Genomic DNA, 20,263 nt, shown 5'->3' on the forward strand with positions numbered 1-20,263 from the left:
CTGGCAATTGCCTGTAAGATCTGTAAGGCCTTTAAGCCCCGTACGAGAAAAGAAAGGGTTTCCCGCCTGAAGCTTCTCCTCATGGAGACAGCGCTTCAACTGGTGCCACCAGATCAACCTGCGGTGCGCAGCGCACCGGCTTCCACGCGGGATGCTCTACACTGGCACCGTGCATCGGCATCGAGGTCTCGGCACCGGTCTCACTCTCCTGCGTCCAAGAGGGTAAAGAAGTCCCGCGGAAGGTCCCTTTCAAAGAAGTCAACTTCAGTCGGGCACTGCGGCACGGGCTCATCGGTGCACATATCTCCTCGGTGCACCGTCAGCGCTGAGGAGGCCTTGATAGTCCTGGTCGCCTGCCTTCACACCGCCCGTCCACGCCGGACACGTTTGAAGCGGCGCAGGACCTTATTAGCCTCACGACCTTCCCTCCATCGTCGGTTGGCTTGGAAGGGTCAAGGTCACCCTCGTCGGAGGCTCAGCTGGCCAAGACTTCACTCCCGTATGGCCCAGGTCGGCATGCTAAGGTGGCTTATGCGTCGGGACCACCCCATGTGAGGTCAGTACCGATTGCTACTACGGCACCCTTCTCGACGCCGAGTCGTCAGTATCCAGTAGCTTCGAGCCATGCTTGAACTTCACTGCAGTTGAGCTCCTTCCCAGCCCCCTGCCTGGTGGTACCGGTGCCGTATCTCCGTAGCCATGTGGCATCCACTCAGACACCTCTCTCCTCCATGGCAGACACCCAAGAGCCGGCGTCCGTCTCCGTGTCTTCATCTGCACCGGCATCGACGCAGTGGTCTCTTCCGGGGCCTGGGTACCCTGGTGCCTCAACCAGTGGTCACAACTCAACCAGCACCGGGCCTGAGCACCCCGGTGCCGCAGCCAATGGCGGCAACTCAACCGGCACCAAGTCTGAGCACCTTGGTGCCACAACTGCTGGCGTCTCAACCGGGCCTGGGCACCCCTGTGCCGCAGGTGCTGGCGACAACTCAACTGGCACCGGGCCAGTTGGCGACTCAACCAGTTCCGGGCCTAGGCACCCCGGTGCTGCAACTGCTGGCTACCCAACTGGCTCCGGGCCTGGGCACCCTGGTGCCGCAACTGCTGCTGGCGACACAACCGGCACTGGGTCTGAGCACCCCTGTGCTGCAACTGACTGTTTCGCATCCGGTACCGCAACTGGGTGCCACAGAATTCTCGGCACCGGGTCTGGGTCTCCCGGTACCGCAGATCGCACGGCCCCGCCGTACTCATGCGGGCAAGCCTGAATCCATGGCCAAGTTTGCCCCGCATTCCTCCTTGGCTCCACCCTGGCCGGAGTCCGATTACTCGTTGGACTCAGATGGCGTCTCCATCCGATCGGGGTCCTCGGGAACATCAGCCCACAGATCCAGGTCCAGACACCGGAGGGACCACACTCAGCAAACGTGACCTCCGCACCCGCAGTTGCCTTTTTGGACCCCCGGGCCTACCATCAGTGGCAAGGTCAGCTGCCCCCCTCTCTGAGGTCGGAGACCTCAGGGCACCGTTCCCAACTGTTAGCGTGCCTGTCCCGGACCCCTCCCTCCCCAATTCAGGTGCTGCAACCCGATCAAGCGGGACCGCAGTCACCGGCACCGGAGGCGGACCCATCGGGGGCACAAGTTGCTCAATCAGCACCGCAGTTGGTGACAACCACTCCTGTGCCAGTTCAGGAATCGTCGTCGTCGTCTCCGGACGAGGCACTAGCAGACCCGGCACCAAGTCTGCCTTCAATGGATGCCCGCACGCACCAGGATCTACTCCGGCGCATAGCTTCCAACCTGGCCGTTCCGGTGGAACCTGTCATTGAGGACACGGATCCAATGGTGGACATCCTCATGGAGGACGCGCCTACGTGGTTGGCCTTCCCGATCAACAAAATGGTGTAAAAAATTACTAATGCCCTGTGGCAAACGCCAGCAACCTTGACCCCTACCTTAAAAGGAGTCGAGAGGTGTTATTACGTCCCGCACTCGGGGCATGAATACCTGTATTCACAACCCATCCTGGGGTCCTTAGTCGTGCAGGCCGCGGCCCAAAAGGAAAGACTCAGCCCGGTCCTTCTCCAAAGACAAGAGAGCCTAAGCGGCTGGATCTGTTGGGCCATAAGGTTTACGCCACAGAGGCACTACAACTCCGCATCGCTAACCAGCAGGCAATGCTAAGTAGGTATGCTTTTAATACCTGGCAGGCCATCGAAAAGTTCAGAGACAAACTCCTGGCGGAGGACCGTCAGGAGTTCGCGGCCATTGCCTCGGAGGGTAAAGTCATTGTGCGAACCGCTCTCCAAGCGTCACTGGACACTGTTGATTCGGCAGCCCGCACTATGGCGACTGGTGTCGTTATGCATCGCGGGGCATGGCTCCACGTCGTGGGAATTCCCCCGGATGTGCAACATACGATCCAGGACTTGCCCTTTGAAGGCAAAACTCTGTTCTCAGAGCACACCGACTCTAGGCTCCATACCCTAAAGGATACAAGGTCCACCTTGAAGTCCTTGGGCATCCACACGCCGGCCCCGCAGTGTTGGCAGCTGCCCTATAGGCAGCAGGGTAGAGCGCAGCCCCAGGTCCCCCATGGGGATTACTGGAGGCGCCGCTCCCGGGCTTCCGGTTGAGGTTCCGAGGTGGCTGCACACCCCTAGGGGGCAAGGGGTTGACATCGTCGCCCCATGACCAATACTCAGTGGGGAGGTCCCCATGGTCCTTCCCATCAGGGCAAGCCCCAATTTTGACGCCCTTTTCGAGAGTCCCGTACCAGTCTCCCGTCCTGGCCCCCCGTTTGGGGCCAGGCTATCCCTTTTTGCCCATGCATGGGCTCTAATAACATCGGATGCCTGGGTTCTGAACATAGTAAATGGAGGCTATTCTATCCCATTCCTGGGCCCACCGCCCTCAAAAACCCCTTCTCCGTCCTTAGTAAGGGACACCCCTCACAAACACATCCTGTGACCGGAGGTGTCTGCTCTCCTCGAAATAGGGGCAATAGAGGAGGTTCCTCTGCATCTGCGAGGAAGGGGTTTTTACTCCCGTTATTTTGTTGTCCCCAAACCGAAGGGAGGAGTCCGTCCCATCTTGGACCTCCGAAATCTAAACAAGGCGGTCATAAAACACAGGTTCAGAATGGTGACCTTGGCCTCAGTCATTCCAGTGCTACAGTTAGGAGCCTGGCACGCAACTCTCGACCTCAAGGACGCGTACTTCCATGTGGTGATCAGGCCCAGCCACAGGAGGTTCCTCAGGTTTATGGTGGGCCAATACCATTTTCAGTTTACAGTGCTCCCCTTTTGTTTATGTACGGCACCAAGAGTGTTCACAAAATGTATGGCGGTGGTTGCCGCTTTTCTCCGCAAACGGGGTGCACATGTTCCCGTACCTCGACAATTGGCTGATCCGAGGTCGCTCGTACGAGCAGGTAGAAGCTCATGTGGCACACTCAAGCGCTCTCTTCCTAAGGTTAGGGCTCATGATAAACATCGAAAAGTCATCCCTGGCCCCCTCCCAGCAGATAGAATTCGTGGGAGCCCTCCTCGACGCAAGGGTGGCAAGAGCGTTCCTGCCCAAGAGCAGGTTCCTCTCCATAGTGGAGCTGATCTCAGGGTTAATTCAGTCCCCTATTACGACCCCTCGGGTCTGCTCCAGGCTCCTGGGCCATATGGCATTATGCACGTACATGGTGTGCCATGCCAGAATGAGAATGAGACCCCTGCAGGCGTGGTTGGCAAAGGCCTTCAGCCAATCCAGGGGTCTTTGGGACTCAATAATTACAGTGCCCCTAGAAACCCTAACTCCCTCCTATGGTGGACCCAGAAAACTGTGGTATGCAGTGGGGTTCCTTTCAGTGCCCCTCCTCCCTCCTTTACGCTGGTCACTGATGTGTCCGACCTGGGCTGGGGGGCACACCTGGGGCACCACAGGACTCAAGGCCTCTGGTCCCCCTCCGAATGAACCCTGCACTTAAATGTCTGGGAATTGCGGGTGGTGAGGAGAGCCTGCGAAGCCTTCCTGCCAAGGCTCTCTCACCGTTCGATCCTGGTTCATATGGACAACACAGCAGCGGTATTTTATCTCAACAAGCAGGGTGGGGCACGCTCGCCTCCCCTCTGCAAAGAGGCCCTGCGACTCTGGCACCTGTGTGTCACGCATGATATCACACCGCAGGTGGAATACCTCCCGGGGTGCAAAAACCTGCTAGCAGACCTGCTGAGCAGATCGTTTGGAGCCCACGAGTGGTCGCTCAAGGACTCTGTTCTCCGTCAGGTTTTCCGCAGGTGGGGTTATCCCCGCCTAGATCTGTTTGCCTCGGCACACAATGCCAAGTGCCGGAACTACTGTTCCCTGCTGGGGCTGGGGAAATATTCCCTGGGGGGATGCCCTGATGACCGTGTGGCCAGAGGGCGTTCTCTATGCTTTTCCCCCGTTCCCCCTAATTTCCAGGGTGTTGATCAGAGTGAGGACATTTCGGTCCTCAATCATTCCCATAGCCCCCAGGTGGCCCAGGCAGTTCTGGTTTCCCATCCTAGTGGACATGCTTGCCCAAGATCCAATAGCACTCCCTCCAGTCCGGGACCTGCTAACTCAACCTTGGGACGAGGGGATCATGGTTCACCTGGATCTCCGGTCTCTCCACCTAACGGCCTGGTTTATCCGTGGTTGAACCAACCTGAAAGGGAATGTTCCCAGGAGGTTCAGATGGTGCTCCTCAGTAGCAGGAAACCCTATACTAGACGGTCGTATGCTGCCAAGTGGCAGCACTTCTCGTCTTGAGCGTCCCGGAGAGGAGTACCAGCCTGGCCCAGACAACCATGGTTTCCTTACCTTTTCTAGTTGATGGCAGCATCATTCCTTCCTCTGCCACAATGGCCAAACATACTGTCTTAGGATCGGGGCCAAGTTCTTTATCCACACAGTCACAAGCTTTTCATCTCTGTACCTGGCTTCTACAGGGCTGAGTAACCCACAGCACACATGGGCAGATGAAATGCATGATATAATTATGAACTGTTGCAACCAGAGGACATGAAAAACATATACCCAGTAATGGAGATGTTTCTCTAAGTGGAAAGATCAAAAATCCCTACACCCACAATCAGCATATCTAATGTAACATTAAACTACCTCCTCTTTTGAAAGAAGCAGAACCTTTCCAATACATCCATATTTAACAGCAATATCAAGTGAGCACAAGATTGTGGATGGGCACACCATATTCTCTCATCCTATAATCAAAAAGTTCCTGAAAGGACTAAATAACATATTTCCCCTCATAAGGTCATCAGTGTTGCCTTGGGACTCAACCTTGTTCTTAACTTATTGACCCACCCACCGATTGAGTCCATGGCAACATGTTCCCTCACTTACCTGTCCATAAAGGTGGCCTTCCTCCTAGCAATCACAACGGCAAGTAGAGTGGGTGAGTTAGCCACACTCATTGTGCATCCACCATTAACCATCTTCTACAAAGATAAATTAGTTTTAAAACCACACCCCAAGTTTCTCCTAAAAGTAATCTCCCAATTTCACCTTAATGAACCTATATACTTAACAGTTTTTCATCAAAAGCCGCATTTGGATGCCAGTGTAGTGCGGCTCCACTTCCTCGATGTCTAGTGCACTTGCCTTTTACTAAGTTAGAACTGGACCTTTGAGACAACCTCTGAGATTTTTTATTTCTATAGCAGACCATTCCAAGGGTAAAGTCATATCAGAAAAGGATATTTCAAAATGGATAATAAATTGTATTAAGAATCCTACTACATTAATAAGGTGCCTTTGCTGACTCAAATCGGGGTACCCTCCACCAGAGCCATGTCTACAGCAGTGTATCTTAAACTATGTTCTGTGACGAGGCAGTCGGAGGTTTGCTGTGGATAACAGAATTCAAAATGGCCACCCTTAAAGGGGCAGGCAACTTTTTTTCTCAACAAAAAAAAATCTATGGTGTTCCTCATTTAAAAAAAAAAAAAAGATTGTTTGGTGTTCCTCAGTCTTAAAAAGTTTAAGAAACACTGTTCTACAGCCTATCTCCATAATGAGCCCATTGCAGATATTTATAGGGCAGTGACATGGGCCTCCACCCATACATTCATGAAGCATTATGCTATAGACACTTACACTTTGTGGTCCACTGCTTTCAGGCAGGCGGTGCTAGCTGCAGTCACCATCCTCATCCAAAGTCTCCCCTTCTCAGGGGAGACTGAGGGCACTGCTCAGGGGGAACGCCTCAAAGAAGAAAGGAAAGGTTACTCACATTGTGCTGTAACTGGTGTTCTTCGAGAAGGGTGTCCCTGTGGGAGCTCCATGACCCACTCTTCTCCCCTCTGCTTTGGAGTTGCAACATCTCTCCACGGTAGAGAAGGAACGGATGGGCGGTTGACAGTGTGCGTGTGTTAGCATGTTCGCTATGGTGCAAGCGGTGCTGTGTGTGCACACTGCCGGGTACTGCTGCTGAAAAGTTCCAGTTCCAAGCATTGGGGCATCAAGACACCTACAGTGGAGCGCCCACCGAGACACACATCTTGAAGAATACCAGTTACTGCACAAGGTGAGTAATTGTTTCTTTCCCTCTCCACATCATAAGAATCAGCAGTCCTTGCAAATTTAAAAAAACAATAACAAAAGAAACCCTCAGTATGTTAGGCCATAACTATTTAATCTCTTCAGGCTTTTAGAATGTTACTGGAAAATCAAATGGGCCCTGCAATATGCCTTGGATGTCAACCAATATTTTAACTGAACAACAAATTCTTTTAGGTAGAGACCTGCACAGATACAAAATTTGATCTTAATTCATACCCATGTGGGTTGTGCCCACAAAAACTCATTATACCATCTATATGTTTTGTTAGTCTTTAAGGTGCTGCTAGGCTATTTGTTGTTTGTTTTTCCAGTTATAGACTAACTCAGCTACCCCTCTGAAGCTTTAGAGTCTATGAATGTTAGGATGTACATACATTTTAAAAATCCAGCTTTGTTATTATTCAAAAAAGAGGTGTTCTTTACCTTTTCTTTCTCTCTTTATCTTTCAGCCTATTGGTGTGAACCAGTTGACATTTGCCCAGAGAAGCGGAGCTCTTAAGTGTCTAATCTATATGGCAGATTCATGTATGGTTGAATCACTCTTTAAGAAATCTGTTGAGCAAGTAAAGTAAGCTGATTTTTTTCTGCATTGGAAATTATTCCAGTGAAATCCAATTATGCCTCCATAAACTTCTTAGGACAGAAGTGTTTTTTGTTTTGTTTTTAATTTTCAGGAAAATGCTTTTGCTGATTTATTTTTTACTAATTTGTTTTCCTTTCTCCCCTGTTTTTAAAACTTATTTCAAGAAACACATACCTGGAGTCATCTTGCATGTATTATACAATATTGCATCACAGTGCCCATTTTTCACTCTTCAACTGACTGAGAAATTTCTATGATGTCTGTGGGCACAAAGTTGATTTTAACTACCCTGTTTATATAGACTAGGGCAGTGTTTCCCAATTTTATTTGGCCACGGAACCCTTTTGAACTTGAAAGAATTTTGCAGAACTGCTGACTGTGTGCGCAGAGCTGAATAGTGACATCATCATCCCCACTCTCTGGCTAAGCTGGAATTACATAGGGACACTTATCGTGGCAAACACAAATGAAAATTGTTTTCAATAAAATTCATAAATGAGTGAAAATTCCATTCCATTACAATAATTTAGTTTGTAATGGAATTTTCTCGCTGAACCCCTATTTTCACTTCGCGGAACCCCTGGGTTCTGTGGAACACAATTTGAGAAACACTGGACTAGAGTTATTTTTGTAATATTTGAAGTGTTTCTCTCACTGTCTGTGGGCCTTGCATTCAAAGTCTCATTAGAGATTGTGTCTTGGATATACAACTTCTCCTTAGTCAGTAGAAACCAAAGTTGGGTATTTTGGGAGCAGATTCACCTCTGCAGAAAAATTGAATGATTATAATTTTTTTAAGGTATTATCTGCTGTAGTGCCATGCTTTCCAACTCCTTTTGAGAATTTGGATTATAGATAACTCTTATTAATCTGGGGCAAGGGCCTTTATCCATATCAAATGTCTAGAATGCATAATACAGTGTACCTCTATATATCTGTAATTCTGATCATCTGTGTGAGTGAGATTCTAGTATAAGAGTTGTAATAATTTTTTAGTTCCTAGAAAAATGTTGTGTCCAATAAACTTGCTTTCTTAAGACCATAGTTGATATTGGTACTGTTTTTTCTTTTTTAGCCAATAGTGCATTAAATTATTTTTATCCTAAGTTTGAATCTAATCTTTCAGAACTACATGGATTATATCTGTCACTGTAAGTATCACAACTTCTGTTTTTGCAGGTATTTTCTGAAATGCCTCATTTTCCTGGCAGAGTTTGAAACACTGAACATTCCATATACCTATGAATCCTTTCATGAGAGTCCTAAAGAAGGAATAATTAGAGGACTATGGAAAAACCATAGCCATGAACCCAAGGTATGATTAATAAGAGACAGTACATTGATGGTATAGATGTGTGAACAATTGTACGTTTTTGGGTGCACACATGCATTCATACTGTATGATTTGTGCACTTTTAGGCTTTAATTGCCTGCTGATATTTTTAAACAGCCTGCAAAAATGTGCATAATTTAATGTAAAAACCTATTCTACTTTATACAAATAGCAGAGTATGATAGCTATATACCTTTTAATCAACTGACTATTAAATCACTATGTTAACTGGCAATGGAGCCTTAACTACACCTTGTTTATATCTTCATTTTTAATGTTTTGTTTTTACATCCAATGATTTGTTACATTAAAATGTCCAGTACACCATTTATAATTTTAAAGAGTTGAGTTAAATAACTGAAGATTAATCAGAGGCAGGTTTCTGGGAGAAAATTAGTACATATGCAGAAAGGACACTCTCCTACTGAGGAAAGGTTCAATGACAATACTTCTGTTTTAATATTTGTAAGATGGACATGGCCAGATCTTCAGCAGAGAGGCATAGAATACAGTTCAAAATATGGAAATAAGAGAGCAGATGAGCCTAATACAGGTCAAACCTCCCTTGTCCGGCACCCTCGGGACCTGAGTGCTGGACAAGGGGAGGTAAAGGCTCCCTACCTAGCTGTGTTCTGCTCCCATCTGGGGCTGCGTTCCCTGCTACCTGCTGCTGCCTCTAGCCTCCCCTCCTGCCCGGTGCTAGCCTGACTGGGGCTGCATTTCATGACCCCTTCCCACCTTGCTAGCCCTGATTGAGGCTATGTCCCGAGCTGTTGGCCCTGCTGCCTCCAACCCCAGCTGGGGCTGCACTTCTTGCCATCAGCCCTGGCTAAGGCTGTGCTCCCCAGCGCGCCAACCCTACTGCGGATGTGCTTCCCACTGCCAGCCCAGTCTGTGCTTCTACCTGGCCAGCTGGGGCTCTCTGGTCCAGAAACATCCATGGTCCTATCAGACTAGATTTTAGAGGTTCAACCTGTAGAAGAAGCACCAACACATCAAATAAAAATGTGGGGATTTTTAAACGCTAACATCCTCCTTGTGTGTCTAAATCAGCGTTGGGGTTATGTCTCAATCATGGAGACATGAAAGTCTGTATAAGCAAAGTCTGTATAAGACCACAAAACTCTCTAAAATAACTCTGTCTAGAAATCAACAGAGGAATCAAAGATAATATAATTTAAATAATTCAGTTTGTCTTGTCTTGCTTTAGGTTGTTAGACTGGTGACAGAACTTAGTTTAGAATATAAGGTGTATGATCCTCAACTCTGGAGTGACTTACTGCATAAACTACTTGATTTCAACATGGTAAGAAACTTTTAGGTAATATTTTAAACATGATGTTCATAGAAACATGAAGGAGATGCTACATTGGACAACTGTGTATGCAAACAAATGCAAAACAAATACTAGGCCCATCACCCTCTAATTGCTGAAATTAAAATGACTTATAGGTATTGAACAATGGAGTACATCAAAGTGTACTAACAAACTATTTTAGTGCACAGTGCCTAGGGAAACAGATAGCTAGCATCTAGCATGCTGTAGATGTACATCTCAGAATGCCATTCAGTCGGTCTGTATAAGTCTACTGTGGTTTATTGCTGTCTTATCTGTGAATGATTATTTTTGTGTTGTTGGCAGTGAGAATTTATACATTTTTGAGGGGTCCGTATTTTGTTTTTTAATTTATTGCATGGAAAAAATGTAGAGCTTGAATTACTTTGCATATTAATTTTGGAAAATGACTCCTTTCAAAGTTAGTTGTAGGAGTTCAAATCATACATGGTAATCACAAATGAGGAAAACAATTTCAGCATAATGTATTTTGTTTCACCACCAGATATAGACATAACAGATAAAATGTTACATTCATCTTACTGAGATGCAGGATACATTGATAACATTATTTTCTTTGTAATATTAACTAGGGATGTAAACTATTGGTTAATTGACTAATCGTGTAGTCAATGGAATTTCCATCGACTGCTCGATTAGTCGATAAGGGGAGGAGCTCTCCCACTGCAGCTCTACACTATAAATGTGGTAAGAACCCAAAGGGCTCTTATTACTACATTTAAATTGCAGAGCCGTAGTGGGGTTAGCTCCTGGGGCAACATGAGCTGGGACTGAACAGTCCTAGCTTGTACCACCCCTGGGACCCTGTGGCTCTAGCTCCCCACCACCACAGAGACATTGCTGGGGGAGCAAGCTTTTCAGCCAGTTCCCCTAGCACCAGCTCCTAATCCCCCCCCCCCCTTGCTGTCTGATACAGAAGTAGCAAGAGGTGGGGAAAGTGAGTAGTGAAGTAGTCACTCGACCAGTCGCCTACATCCCTAATATAAACTATTAAAGTTTGCTTGGATTGTCCAATTTAGGAACTGCAAATTCACAATTTAATGCCAACAGCATAAATATAATTTAATCTTGCAGGTTCTTGTATTTTGTAAATTTATACTAAGACATTTTTAATTAAATAATTATCTTTCAGATTCATTACCTAAGAAAAGTTCTCATAGCAATTACTGGAGTACCTTCATTATGGCAGGTATGTTACATCTTAGGAATATGTGCTTGCCCTCTGTTCCTCATCTAAAATGGTATGATACTTACATTTTTGTAAAAAAAAAAAAAAAATTATCATCTGTTGATGGAAAGTGCTAGACATAAATACTCAAATATTCTGTAATAAGTGATACTGAGTTTTATTGCCATTAAATGTAATTGTTAGTTTCTACAGTAGTTTAAAATTTTGTCATTGTTTCCTTATTTTGAGGGAGTTGTAATTTGCTAGTAACTTTATTTTGTTTAGCTCAATCCTGCAAGGTCAGGAGGATGGTAAAGACTAACTTGGAAGTCTAATACTTAGAGATTTAAATAGCATCTAATGCCATTGCCTCTGGGAGCCATGCAGTCTAAAAACAAAAGGCAGACTTCCAAGAACCCAATGTTCTTCTTCGAGTAGTATCCCCGTGGGTGCTCCAGTGTAGGTGAAGGGTTGCCCTGAGCCGCAGATCGGAGCTTTGTATAGCAGTTTCCCCTGTTGAGCAACGCATGCCCAGGAGGCGTCTCGAGCCCTTCCCGCCTCCTCAGGAGGCGACTCAACCCCCTCCCTTTCAGTTCCTCTTTAACCGCCCTCGTCAGCGGACAGAGCAGTCAGGAGCTCCCTGTCAGATTATCTGACTACTTTCCTCTTAGTTATTTAGGCATAGTTAGCTTCCCCTGTTATCCTAGTTACTCTTTCCTTGTTTCTTTATTTAAAAAAAAAAAAAAACTAGAAATAGGAAAAACAGATTTAATTAAATCCCCCCCTCAGGGCTTGAACTTACCTCAGACCGGGACTCCAGTGAACCGGCTTTCTCCCGCCTGTCAAACAAGAAACACAAAGACTTGACCAAAAAAAAAAAAAAAAAAAGAAGAAGAAGAAGAAGAAGAAAAACCACATAAACTATAACAATATAATAATTTCAAGAGCGAGAGAGCCTACAATGTCCGGCTCCTCAGGGTTTAAAAAGTGCGGTCAATGCCGGGATCCAATGCCGGCTTCAGATGGCCACTCGGACTGCATACGGTGTTTGGGGGAGACTCACTCTCCCCACAACTGTACCCACTGCAATTCCCTGATGGCGAGAGCCAGAAAAGACTGTGAGCTCCGCCTCAGGATGATTTTATTTGAAAAAGCTCTACAGCCTGTGGGAGAACAATCTGCACCGCAGGAAGAGCCTCCGCCACCTTCCAAAAATGCCCCTAAACCCAGAGCCTCTCCATCCCGCTCTCTTCCAGCCTCTTCCTCTCCCAAACATAGAGGAGGGGCACACCAGGCTGGGAAGTCCCCTACCACTAAGGCTTCGGGGCAATCCTCCCACTCTGCGCCGGTATCAGGGCGCCCAACAGCTGAGCGGCCCCGGGAGCACTCTAAGCAGCTGGCACGGCATGAAAAGCCGGCGCCACTTCAAACTGCGGTGCCGCTTCAGAGCGCGGCACCGCTTCCAGCCCCGGCGCTGCTTCAAGCCTCTGCAGCGCCGAAAGCTACATCACGGCTTAAAGCTGCGGTGCCTCTTAAAGTCACGGCACCGCAGCAAAATGATGGGCAGCCTCTGAAGCCTCTGGCAACAGCTGATGCTCCGCTGGTCCTCCCACAGCCAGACAAGCAGCCAGATGAGGCTCCTAGGGATCAGCCCCAACAAAAGACTGATCCATACAGTAGGCATCATTATCTGTGCCTGCCCTCTACTTCTTACTCTCCTGAGGGGTCTCCATCAAGGCAATCCCCTCCCAGATCGATGTCACCGTTGTCTCTTCACGACGCTCCCCTTCCTGATGATGACCACCACACGGTCTATTCCTCACGACATCCATCACCTGAGAAGGCTCGATCTCACCATTATAGGGCTCCGCCACAGCATGGCCCATGGCACCCATACTGGCCTTACCCACCTCCACCTTATCCACCGCAATGGGGACTGTGGGAACACTGGGAGCCATATGGACACCGCTCCCCACCTCGTTCCACTGCATCCCGGAGAAGTTTGCCTCGGCCACAACCCCTAACTCCAGCAAGTTTTTCGGAGGATGAGGTGGAACGAATCTCAAACAACGACTCAGATACTCAGTCAGTAAACATCACACACTCTGATGTCCTTGATGCACAATCAGAGGACGCTGTAGTACCATCAGACACTGGAACGATTGACGATCTAAAACAGTTCCAAGAACTATTCAAGAGAGTAGCGACAAGCCAGAATGTCTCCCTGCAAGAGGTGCAGAAGAAACAATACCAATTGTTAAAGAATCTACATCCAACACTACAGGGCAAGATTGCCCTACCCATAGACGAGGCAATCATGGAGACCCCAGAAGATCTCTGGAAGACGCCTGCATCTATCCAACCAACTAACAGGAAAATTGACAGAAAGTACTTTGTCCCCTCAAAAGACAACGACTTTCTCTTCACTCACCAACAACCTAACTCACTAGTCATGGACTCAGTACAACAACGAGCGAAGTTTCCACAGTATAGGATGGGCAATGCAGACAAGGACCACAAAAAGTTGGACTCCTTTGGCAAGAAAGTATACTCCTCTTCAACCCTACAACTCAGAATATCAAATTACTCTGCTCTTTTAGCAAATCACAATTTTGACAACTACTCAAAACTGGGAGAACTAATGGTGCATCTCCCCGACTCCAAAAGACCCATCTTAAAATCAGTAGTTCATGATGGCCATATGATCGCCCGTGCCGCTCTCCAAATGGCAATGGATGTAGCTGACACTGCAGCCCGAGTTACAGCTACAGCGGTGGTGATGCGTAGAGCTTCTTGGCTCCAGTCATCTGGAGTTCCATGTGAACTCCAGCCCAAAGAGGACTTGCCATTTGACAAACAAAAGCTATTTGCAGCCACTACGGACGAAATGCTCCACAACAGCAAAAATTCTAAGTCCACACTTCGCACGCTAGGTATGGGCACGCCACCCTATAAACGCAGGCAATACACCCCATATAATTCATATAATTGATATCGCTATGGACAATACAATCGACCACAGAGGCCTTATGAGGACAACAGACCAAGACAGCGAGGTCCCAGAAGCCGACCCAACCAAGCCCGCCCGCCAGCCAACCAACCATCTAAGCAGCAAATTTTAACATTTGGTCGAGGGTCTGCAAGACCTCCTGTTCGATCTCACACCTCAGCATGGCCATCTATTCAACCACCGTTTGCTTGCCTTCCTCCCACAGTGGGAATCCATAACATCGGATCGCTGGGTCCTAGAGATAATTCGAGTGGGCTATACCATCCCTTTTATTTCTATCCCCCCTACCATTCCCCCTACCCCGTTCCTTTTCAGGGACCACTCTCACGAAAATCTTCTAAAACAAGAAGTCAATCGGCTCCTTGCCATTGGGGCTATAGAAAGGGTACCCCAGGAGTTCCGCGGGAGAGGGTTTTACTCGAACTATTTCCTGACCGAGAAAAGAACGGGGGGCTGGAGACCTATATTGGATCTCCGCAAACTGAACAAATTTCTCAAGAGACAGCGTTTCAAGATGGTCACTCTTTCCGCAATCATTCCTGCGCTAGATCGAGGGGACTGGTTCGCAGCCCTCGACCTCCAAGATGCCTATTTCCATGTAACCATCCACCCCGCCCACAGATGCTACCTACGCTTCACATTGGGACCGCACCATTTCCAGTACAAGGTTCTTCCCTTTGGTCTCTCATCAGCTCCGAGGGTATTTTTGAAGGTACTGGCGGTCGTAACCGCGAATCTCAGACGGCAGAATGTCATCATATTTACCTACCTAGACGATTGCCTTCTAAAGGGATTCTCATACGCCGAAACCACCTCTATGATACATACGACCATGGCCCTCCTCAGTCGTCTAGGCCTTCTAATCAACCAAGACAAATCAATTCTGTACCCGGTTCAAGATATAGAGTTCATTGGCGCACACCTGGACTCAGTTACAGCCCGGGCATACCTACCTCAACAACGCTTTGCAACCATGCAAAAAATTATAAACGGGATGCTCACAGTTCCTACCACCACAATACTTACATGCCTCCGACTAATGGAACACATGGCTTCCAGCACCTACATAGTCCAACATGCTCGTCTGCACTTTCGATGTTTCCAGCTCTGGATTGCAGCCGTTTATATCCCATCACGACACCCTCGAAACAAAACGGTTACTATCCCACCAGACGTGCTCGCATCCTTACGATGGTGGACAGTGCCAAACAATCTTCTGGCGGGGGTTCCATTCCAACAAATCGAACCCACTATTCAAATCACTACAGATGCTTCCCTGCTCGGCTGGGGGGCACATATGGATGGTCATGAAGTTCAAGGCAGGTGGTCCCCAAACGAGACACTCTTACATATCAATCTCCTCGAATTGAGGGCAGTAAGAAATGCCTGTGCACACTTTGCCTCCGACATCGCCAATCACATAGTCCGCATCCTAACGGACAACATCTGCACAATGTTCTACATAAACAGATAGGCTGGAGCCCGCTCCCGCTCGCTATGTGTGGAGGCTATTCGCCTGTGGAATGTGTGTATCCGCAACCAAGTCACCCTTATAGCATCGTACCTGCCTGGAGTGAACAATACCAAAGCGGACTCCCTCAGCCGAAACTTTACTGCGGACCACGAATGGGAGTTACATATGGAGGTGGCTAACTCAATTTTCCATCAATGGACACCAAATGTCCCCAGTTCTGCTCACATGCGGGACTTGGCAAACACTCTCTGGGGGATGCCTTCCTAATCAAATGGACAGCCTCCCTACACTACGCCTTTCCTCCCATACTGCTCATCCCAAGAGTTCTGCGCAAGATCCTGAGAGACAAAGCCCTAGTCATCCTGATTGCACCATCATAGTCTCGCCAAACCTGGTACCCATACCTTCACAGGCTAGCGGTCCAGCCACCCCACCCACTACCATACCGGATAGACCTACTATCTCAGGACGACGGCAGGATACTGCATCCACAACTCAATACCCTGCATCTTCACGCATGGCTTCTCTCTGGTTCTCGGAGGTAGAAGAGTGCTGCTCCCAGCGAGTAAAAGACGTCCTCATCCATAGCAGGAGACAATCTTCTCGGAAAACTTATCAACAGAAATGGACACGTTTCTGTCACTGGTGTCAGCGAGCCAAAGTGGAGCCCCGTGCCTCACCACTAAATACCATCCTAGACTACTGTATTTTCCGGCGTATAAGGCGACTGGGCGTATAAGACGACCCCCTAATTTTCCAGTTAAAACATAGGTTTTGGCCTATACTCGCCGTATAAGACTACCCCCCTCCCCCCTTTTGAGGCAACACCATTTAAAAACACCAGCCCGCTGGATGTGCCCTAATACAGTACTGTAGCTTTGGCTACATACAGAACGTCCCTGTGCTGATACTGTATGTACCGCGCTGAGCCAATCCCGGCAAGCGGTGTATTCTATTAATGCATACAAAGCCTGCTCGGATTGGCAAAGGTTGTAATAGCCCGCCTCTCTGACTCAGCCAATCCGAGCAGGCTTTGTATGCATTAATAGATGACACCGCTTGCCGTGATTGGCTCAGCGCGGTACATACAGTATCAGCACAGGACGTTCTGTATGTCGCCGAAGCTACAGTATGTTTATATCCGGCGTATAAGACGACCCCCGATTTTTGGGGGATGTTTTTTAGTATAAAAAGTAGTCTTATACGCCAGAAAATATGGTACATTCTGGAGCTTAAAGCATCAGGACTGTCAATCTCCTCTCTAAGAGTACACCTCGCTGCAATAGCAGCATTTCATACTTCAGTAGACGGCTTCTCCATTTTTAACCATCCTGTTATGAAGAGATTCCTCAAGGGACTCCAGAATGTGTACCCACCACATACGGCCCCACCCCCTTTATGGGACCTAAATCTTGTTTTGAATTGCCTCACCAGACCTCCCTTTGAGCCGCTGGCAACAGTACCATTTCCCTTCCTTTTTATGAAAGTCTGCTTCCTATTAGCCATTACCTCCGTCAGGAGGCTGTGCAAACTCGGAGCATTAATGTCAGAACCTCCTTAAACAGTTTTCACAAAGGATAGGGTCATACTGAGACCCCACCCCACGTTTTTGCCAAAGATCTGTACAGAATTCCATCTCAACGAACCGATCGTATTACCTACCTTTTTCCCAAAACCGCATTCTTCGCAGACAGACGCCAGCCTGCACACTCTGGACATCCGGAGGGCTCTGGCCTTCTTCCTAGAAAGAACAAAACCATCTCATAAATCTGAAAGACTTTTTATCTCCATTGCTGAACGATCCAAAGGGACACCAATATCATCGCAACGAATCTCAAAGTGGATATCGACATGTATAATCAAATGCCACTCTCTGGGCAATAGACCGCTACAACGCCCACCACGAGCACATTCTACTCGAGCCACGGCTGCTTCTACAGCCTTTCTGGGCAATGTCCCCTTAAGAAGAGACATTTACCGAGCAGCAACATGGTCTTCAGACCATATTTTTGCTAAACACTACGATATCCTTCCACAACTCAAGAGTGATTCAGCAGTTGCCACAGCAGTACTCTCTACCACTGCTAAACAATGACTCCGGCTCCCTCCAGCCTTACATTGAATACTGCTTTGTAGTCACCTACAGTGGAGCACCCACGGGGACACTACTCGAAGAAGAAAAGGGAGTTACCTCATGCAGTAACGAGTGTTCTTCGAGATGTGTGTCCCCGTGGGTGCTCCACGACCCTCCCTACCTCCCCTCTGCTCGGAGTCAAAATTCTCGGGCGGAGACGAGGAACTGAAAGGGAGGGGGTTGAGTCACGCTCCTCAGGAGGCGGGAAGGGCTCAAGACGCCTCTTGGGCATGCATGGCTCAACAGGGGAAACTGCTATACAAAGCTCCGATCTGCGGCTCAGGGCAACCCTTCACCTACAGTGGAGCACCCACGGGGACACACATCTCGAAGAACACTCGTTACTGCACGAGGTGAGTAACTCCCTTTTCAAAATCCTACAGCTTAAATTCTGTAATGTAGAATATAATACTTGATGTTACTTTAGTCCAAAGTTCAGTTTAAAAATAAGTAACATTTTTAAAAATTCCATATTGTAAAGATTTGTGAATTTTATGGGTGTTATTTTAAGAATATATTTACTTTCAATAGATTCCTTGCCTTAATCGAGCTTGGAGAAGTGTAATTCTGGCACCATTTCTAGTAGGTAAGTTTATCCTTAGCTCTCTGTCACAGTTGTGTAATATTCTGGTGGTACTCTATTTTAGTTTCTCAATATCTCCTTTTTTATTTTTTTATCAGCTTCTTGTCCACCAAGTCATAAGCAGCTAGAGGCATGCTGTGAATGTTTTGTACTTCTATTGAAGTAAGTAAATGTTGCATTCTGCATTTCAGTGGAATTTCCACTGGAGGTGGAAAATACTGTGCGAGATTCTCAACCCTCCAATTCTTTGCACCTGGAAAAATGCTAAATCAGAGCAAAGAAACTACAAAAACACTGGATATGACAGGAGAAATCCCTGTGATGCAGGAACTAAGATAGCCCCCCTACACTGTAGTTTTTTGGGAAGCAGGGCCCAGTACCAAAAGTTGGCTACTCACAGCATCTACATATACACCATGGCTTCTGCACAATCAAAGATCACTTAAAAATGCTTGGCCATCCTGTCCCTTTCACTGGGCTGTGAGTTCTGTGTTGCCCTTTAGAAGCACATTCCAAAATCTCATTTTAAAAATGCAGTTAATCATAACACAGGTTTAAAGAGCATGAAGAATGTGAGAAACTTCCCAGACCATTAGATTATAGCACAAGAAAAATGTAAAAATAAAAAATCATGTTGTTTGTATATTATAGAGAATAAACATAACATTTTAAAAATATTAGCACTAATAAGCAAACATTTATACACAAAGTTAATCTATCCCACACTGAGTTGTGTATGCATAAATGGCTTGTTCTTCCTCATTTTTCAGTCTAATGAAGTCCTACAACTTTGTCACAGTTAATTGTAGAAATTTTTTGTCAGTTTCAAAAGAATAGTATCTGACTCTTACAGTAGTTTAAAGCGCTATGTTTACTTACATAAGTGTGCTTGCTTGTGCTCAGTAGTAATTCTGTCTTGCATATGTAACTACCAGCTTGTCAGAAGATACAATAGCATTGTGATTCTCAACTTTTCTTTACTCAGGAATCCTAAACCTAAATGGATAAATATATGAACCTCCACTCCGGTGCTCCCTTTGTTGCTGCTCATAATTTTGTTTCTTTACAGGACATTAATAGTTATCACAAATATTATGTAGGGAAATAGTTTGAACAGATCAACAAACAAAACACAACAAATTAAAATACTGACAGCTTACCTGATACTGAAATTTATCATTAGTAAGTATTTGTAGGGTGCTGAAGGCGTGACCCCATCTTTCTCTCCTCTCCCCACCCCTGCTCACACATACACACACTTTGCCTCTAATAGGGACAAATCAGTTCACAGGCCCTCTTGATTGTACTGGCAAGCCTATTAGGGTCTATGAACCAGGGCAATAGAGCTATCTTTGTATAGTAAACTTCTGATAATCCGGCACCTTTAGGACCCAGGGGGTGCCAGATTATCAGATTTGCTGGACTATCGGAAGGGGGGGCTATGAGGGGTCTGGGGTGGGGGGGATGCCACCCCAGACCTCTCATAGCCCCCTCTTCCGATAGTCCGGCTCTGCCCCAGGGGATCCCGATTCATCCGCTGCTGGTCAGTTTCAGCAGCGGCTGAATCGGGGACGCCTGCAGCAGAGCAGCGGGAGTGCTGCCGGGTTGGTCAGGTAGCGCTGACCCTTGGCGCGGCGAGACCAACCCGGCAGCACCCCAGCTGCTCTTGGGGACGCCTGGGGCAGAGCAGCTGGGGTGCTGCCAGTTTGGTCCTGCAGCGCCACTCCTCGGCGCTACTGGACCAACCCAGCAGCACCCCACCTGCTCTGTCCCAGGTGTCCCCAAGTCAGCCGCTGCTGAAACTGATCAGGAGCTGATTCCAAGAAGCCCGGGGCAGAGCAGCTCTGCCTTGGGCTTCCTGGAGTCAGCCGCTGGACAGCTTCAGCAGCGGCTGAATCAGGGACATCTGGGGGCAGAGCAACTGTCCCCGAGGGGCAGTGCTACGGGACCAACCCGGCAGCAACCCAGCTGCTCTGCCTCCAGCTTCTCTGATTCTGCCGCTAGTCAGTTTTAGCTCCGGCT

The 20,263-nt window shown here is 47.6% G+C and overlaps 1 protein-coding gene across 7 annotated transcripts in view; it reads left to right on the plus strand.

The window, feature by feature from the left end:
• Nucleotides 1–20,263, plus strand: part of KNTC1 (kinetochore associated 1) — a 146,529-nt gene that overhangs the window by 117,078 nt on the left and 9,188 nt on the right. For all 7 annotated transcript variants that reach the window (XM_075898678.2, XM_089775156.1, XM_075898679.2 and 4 more), the window contains 6 exons: nt 7,049–7,167; nt 8,362–8,497; nt 9,726–9,821; nt 11,005–11,061; nt 18,190–18,244; nt 18,340–18,403. In XM_075898678.2, coding sequence (XP_075754793.2) covers nt 7,049–7,167; nt 8,362–8,497; nt 9,726–9,821; nt 11,005–11,061; nt 18,190–18,244; nt 18,340–18,403 — 527 coding nt within the window. The remainder of the gene's footprint in view (nt 1–7,048; nt 7,168–8,361; nt 8,498–9,725; nt 9,822–11,004; nt 11,062–18,189; nt 18,245–18,339; nt 18,404–20,263) is intronic.

Source organism: Pelodiscus sinensis, chromosome Z, assembly GCF_052426305.1.
Source record: "Pelodiscus sinensis isolate ZL-2025 chromosome Z, ASM5242630v1, whole genome shotgun sequence".
NCBI classification, from domain to species: domain Eukaryota; kingdom Metazoa; phylum Chordata; order Testudines; family Trionychidae; genus Pelodiscus; species Pelodiscus sinensis.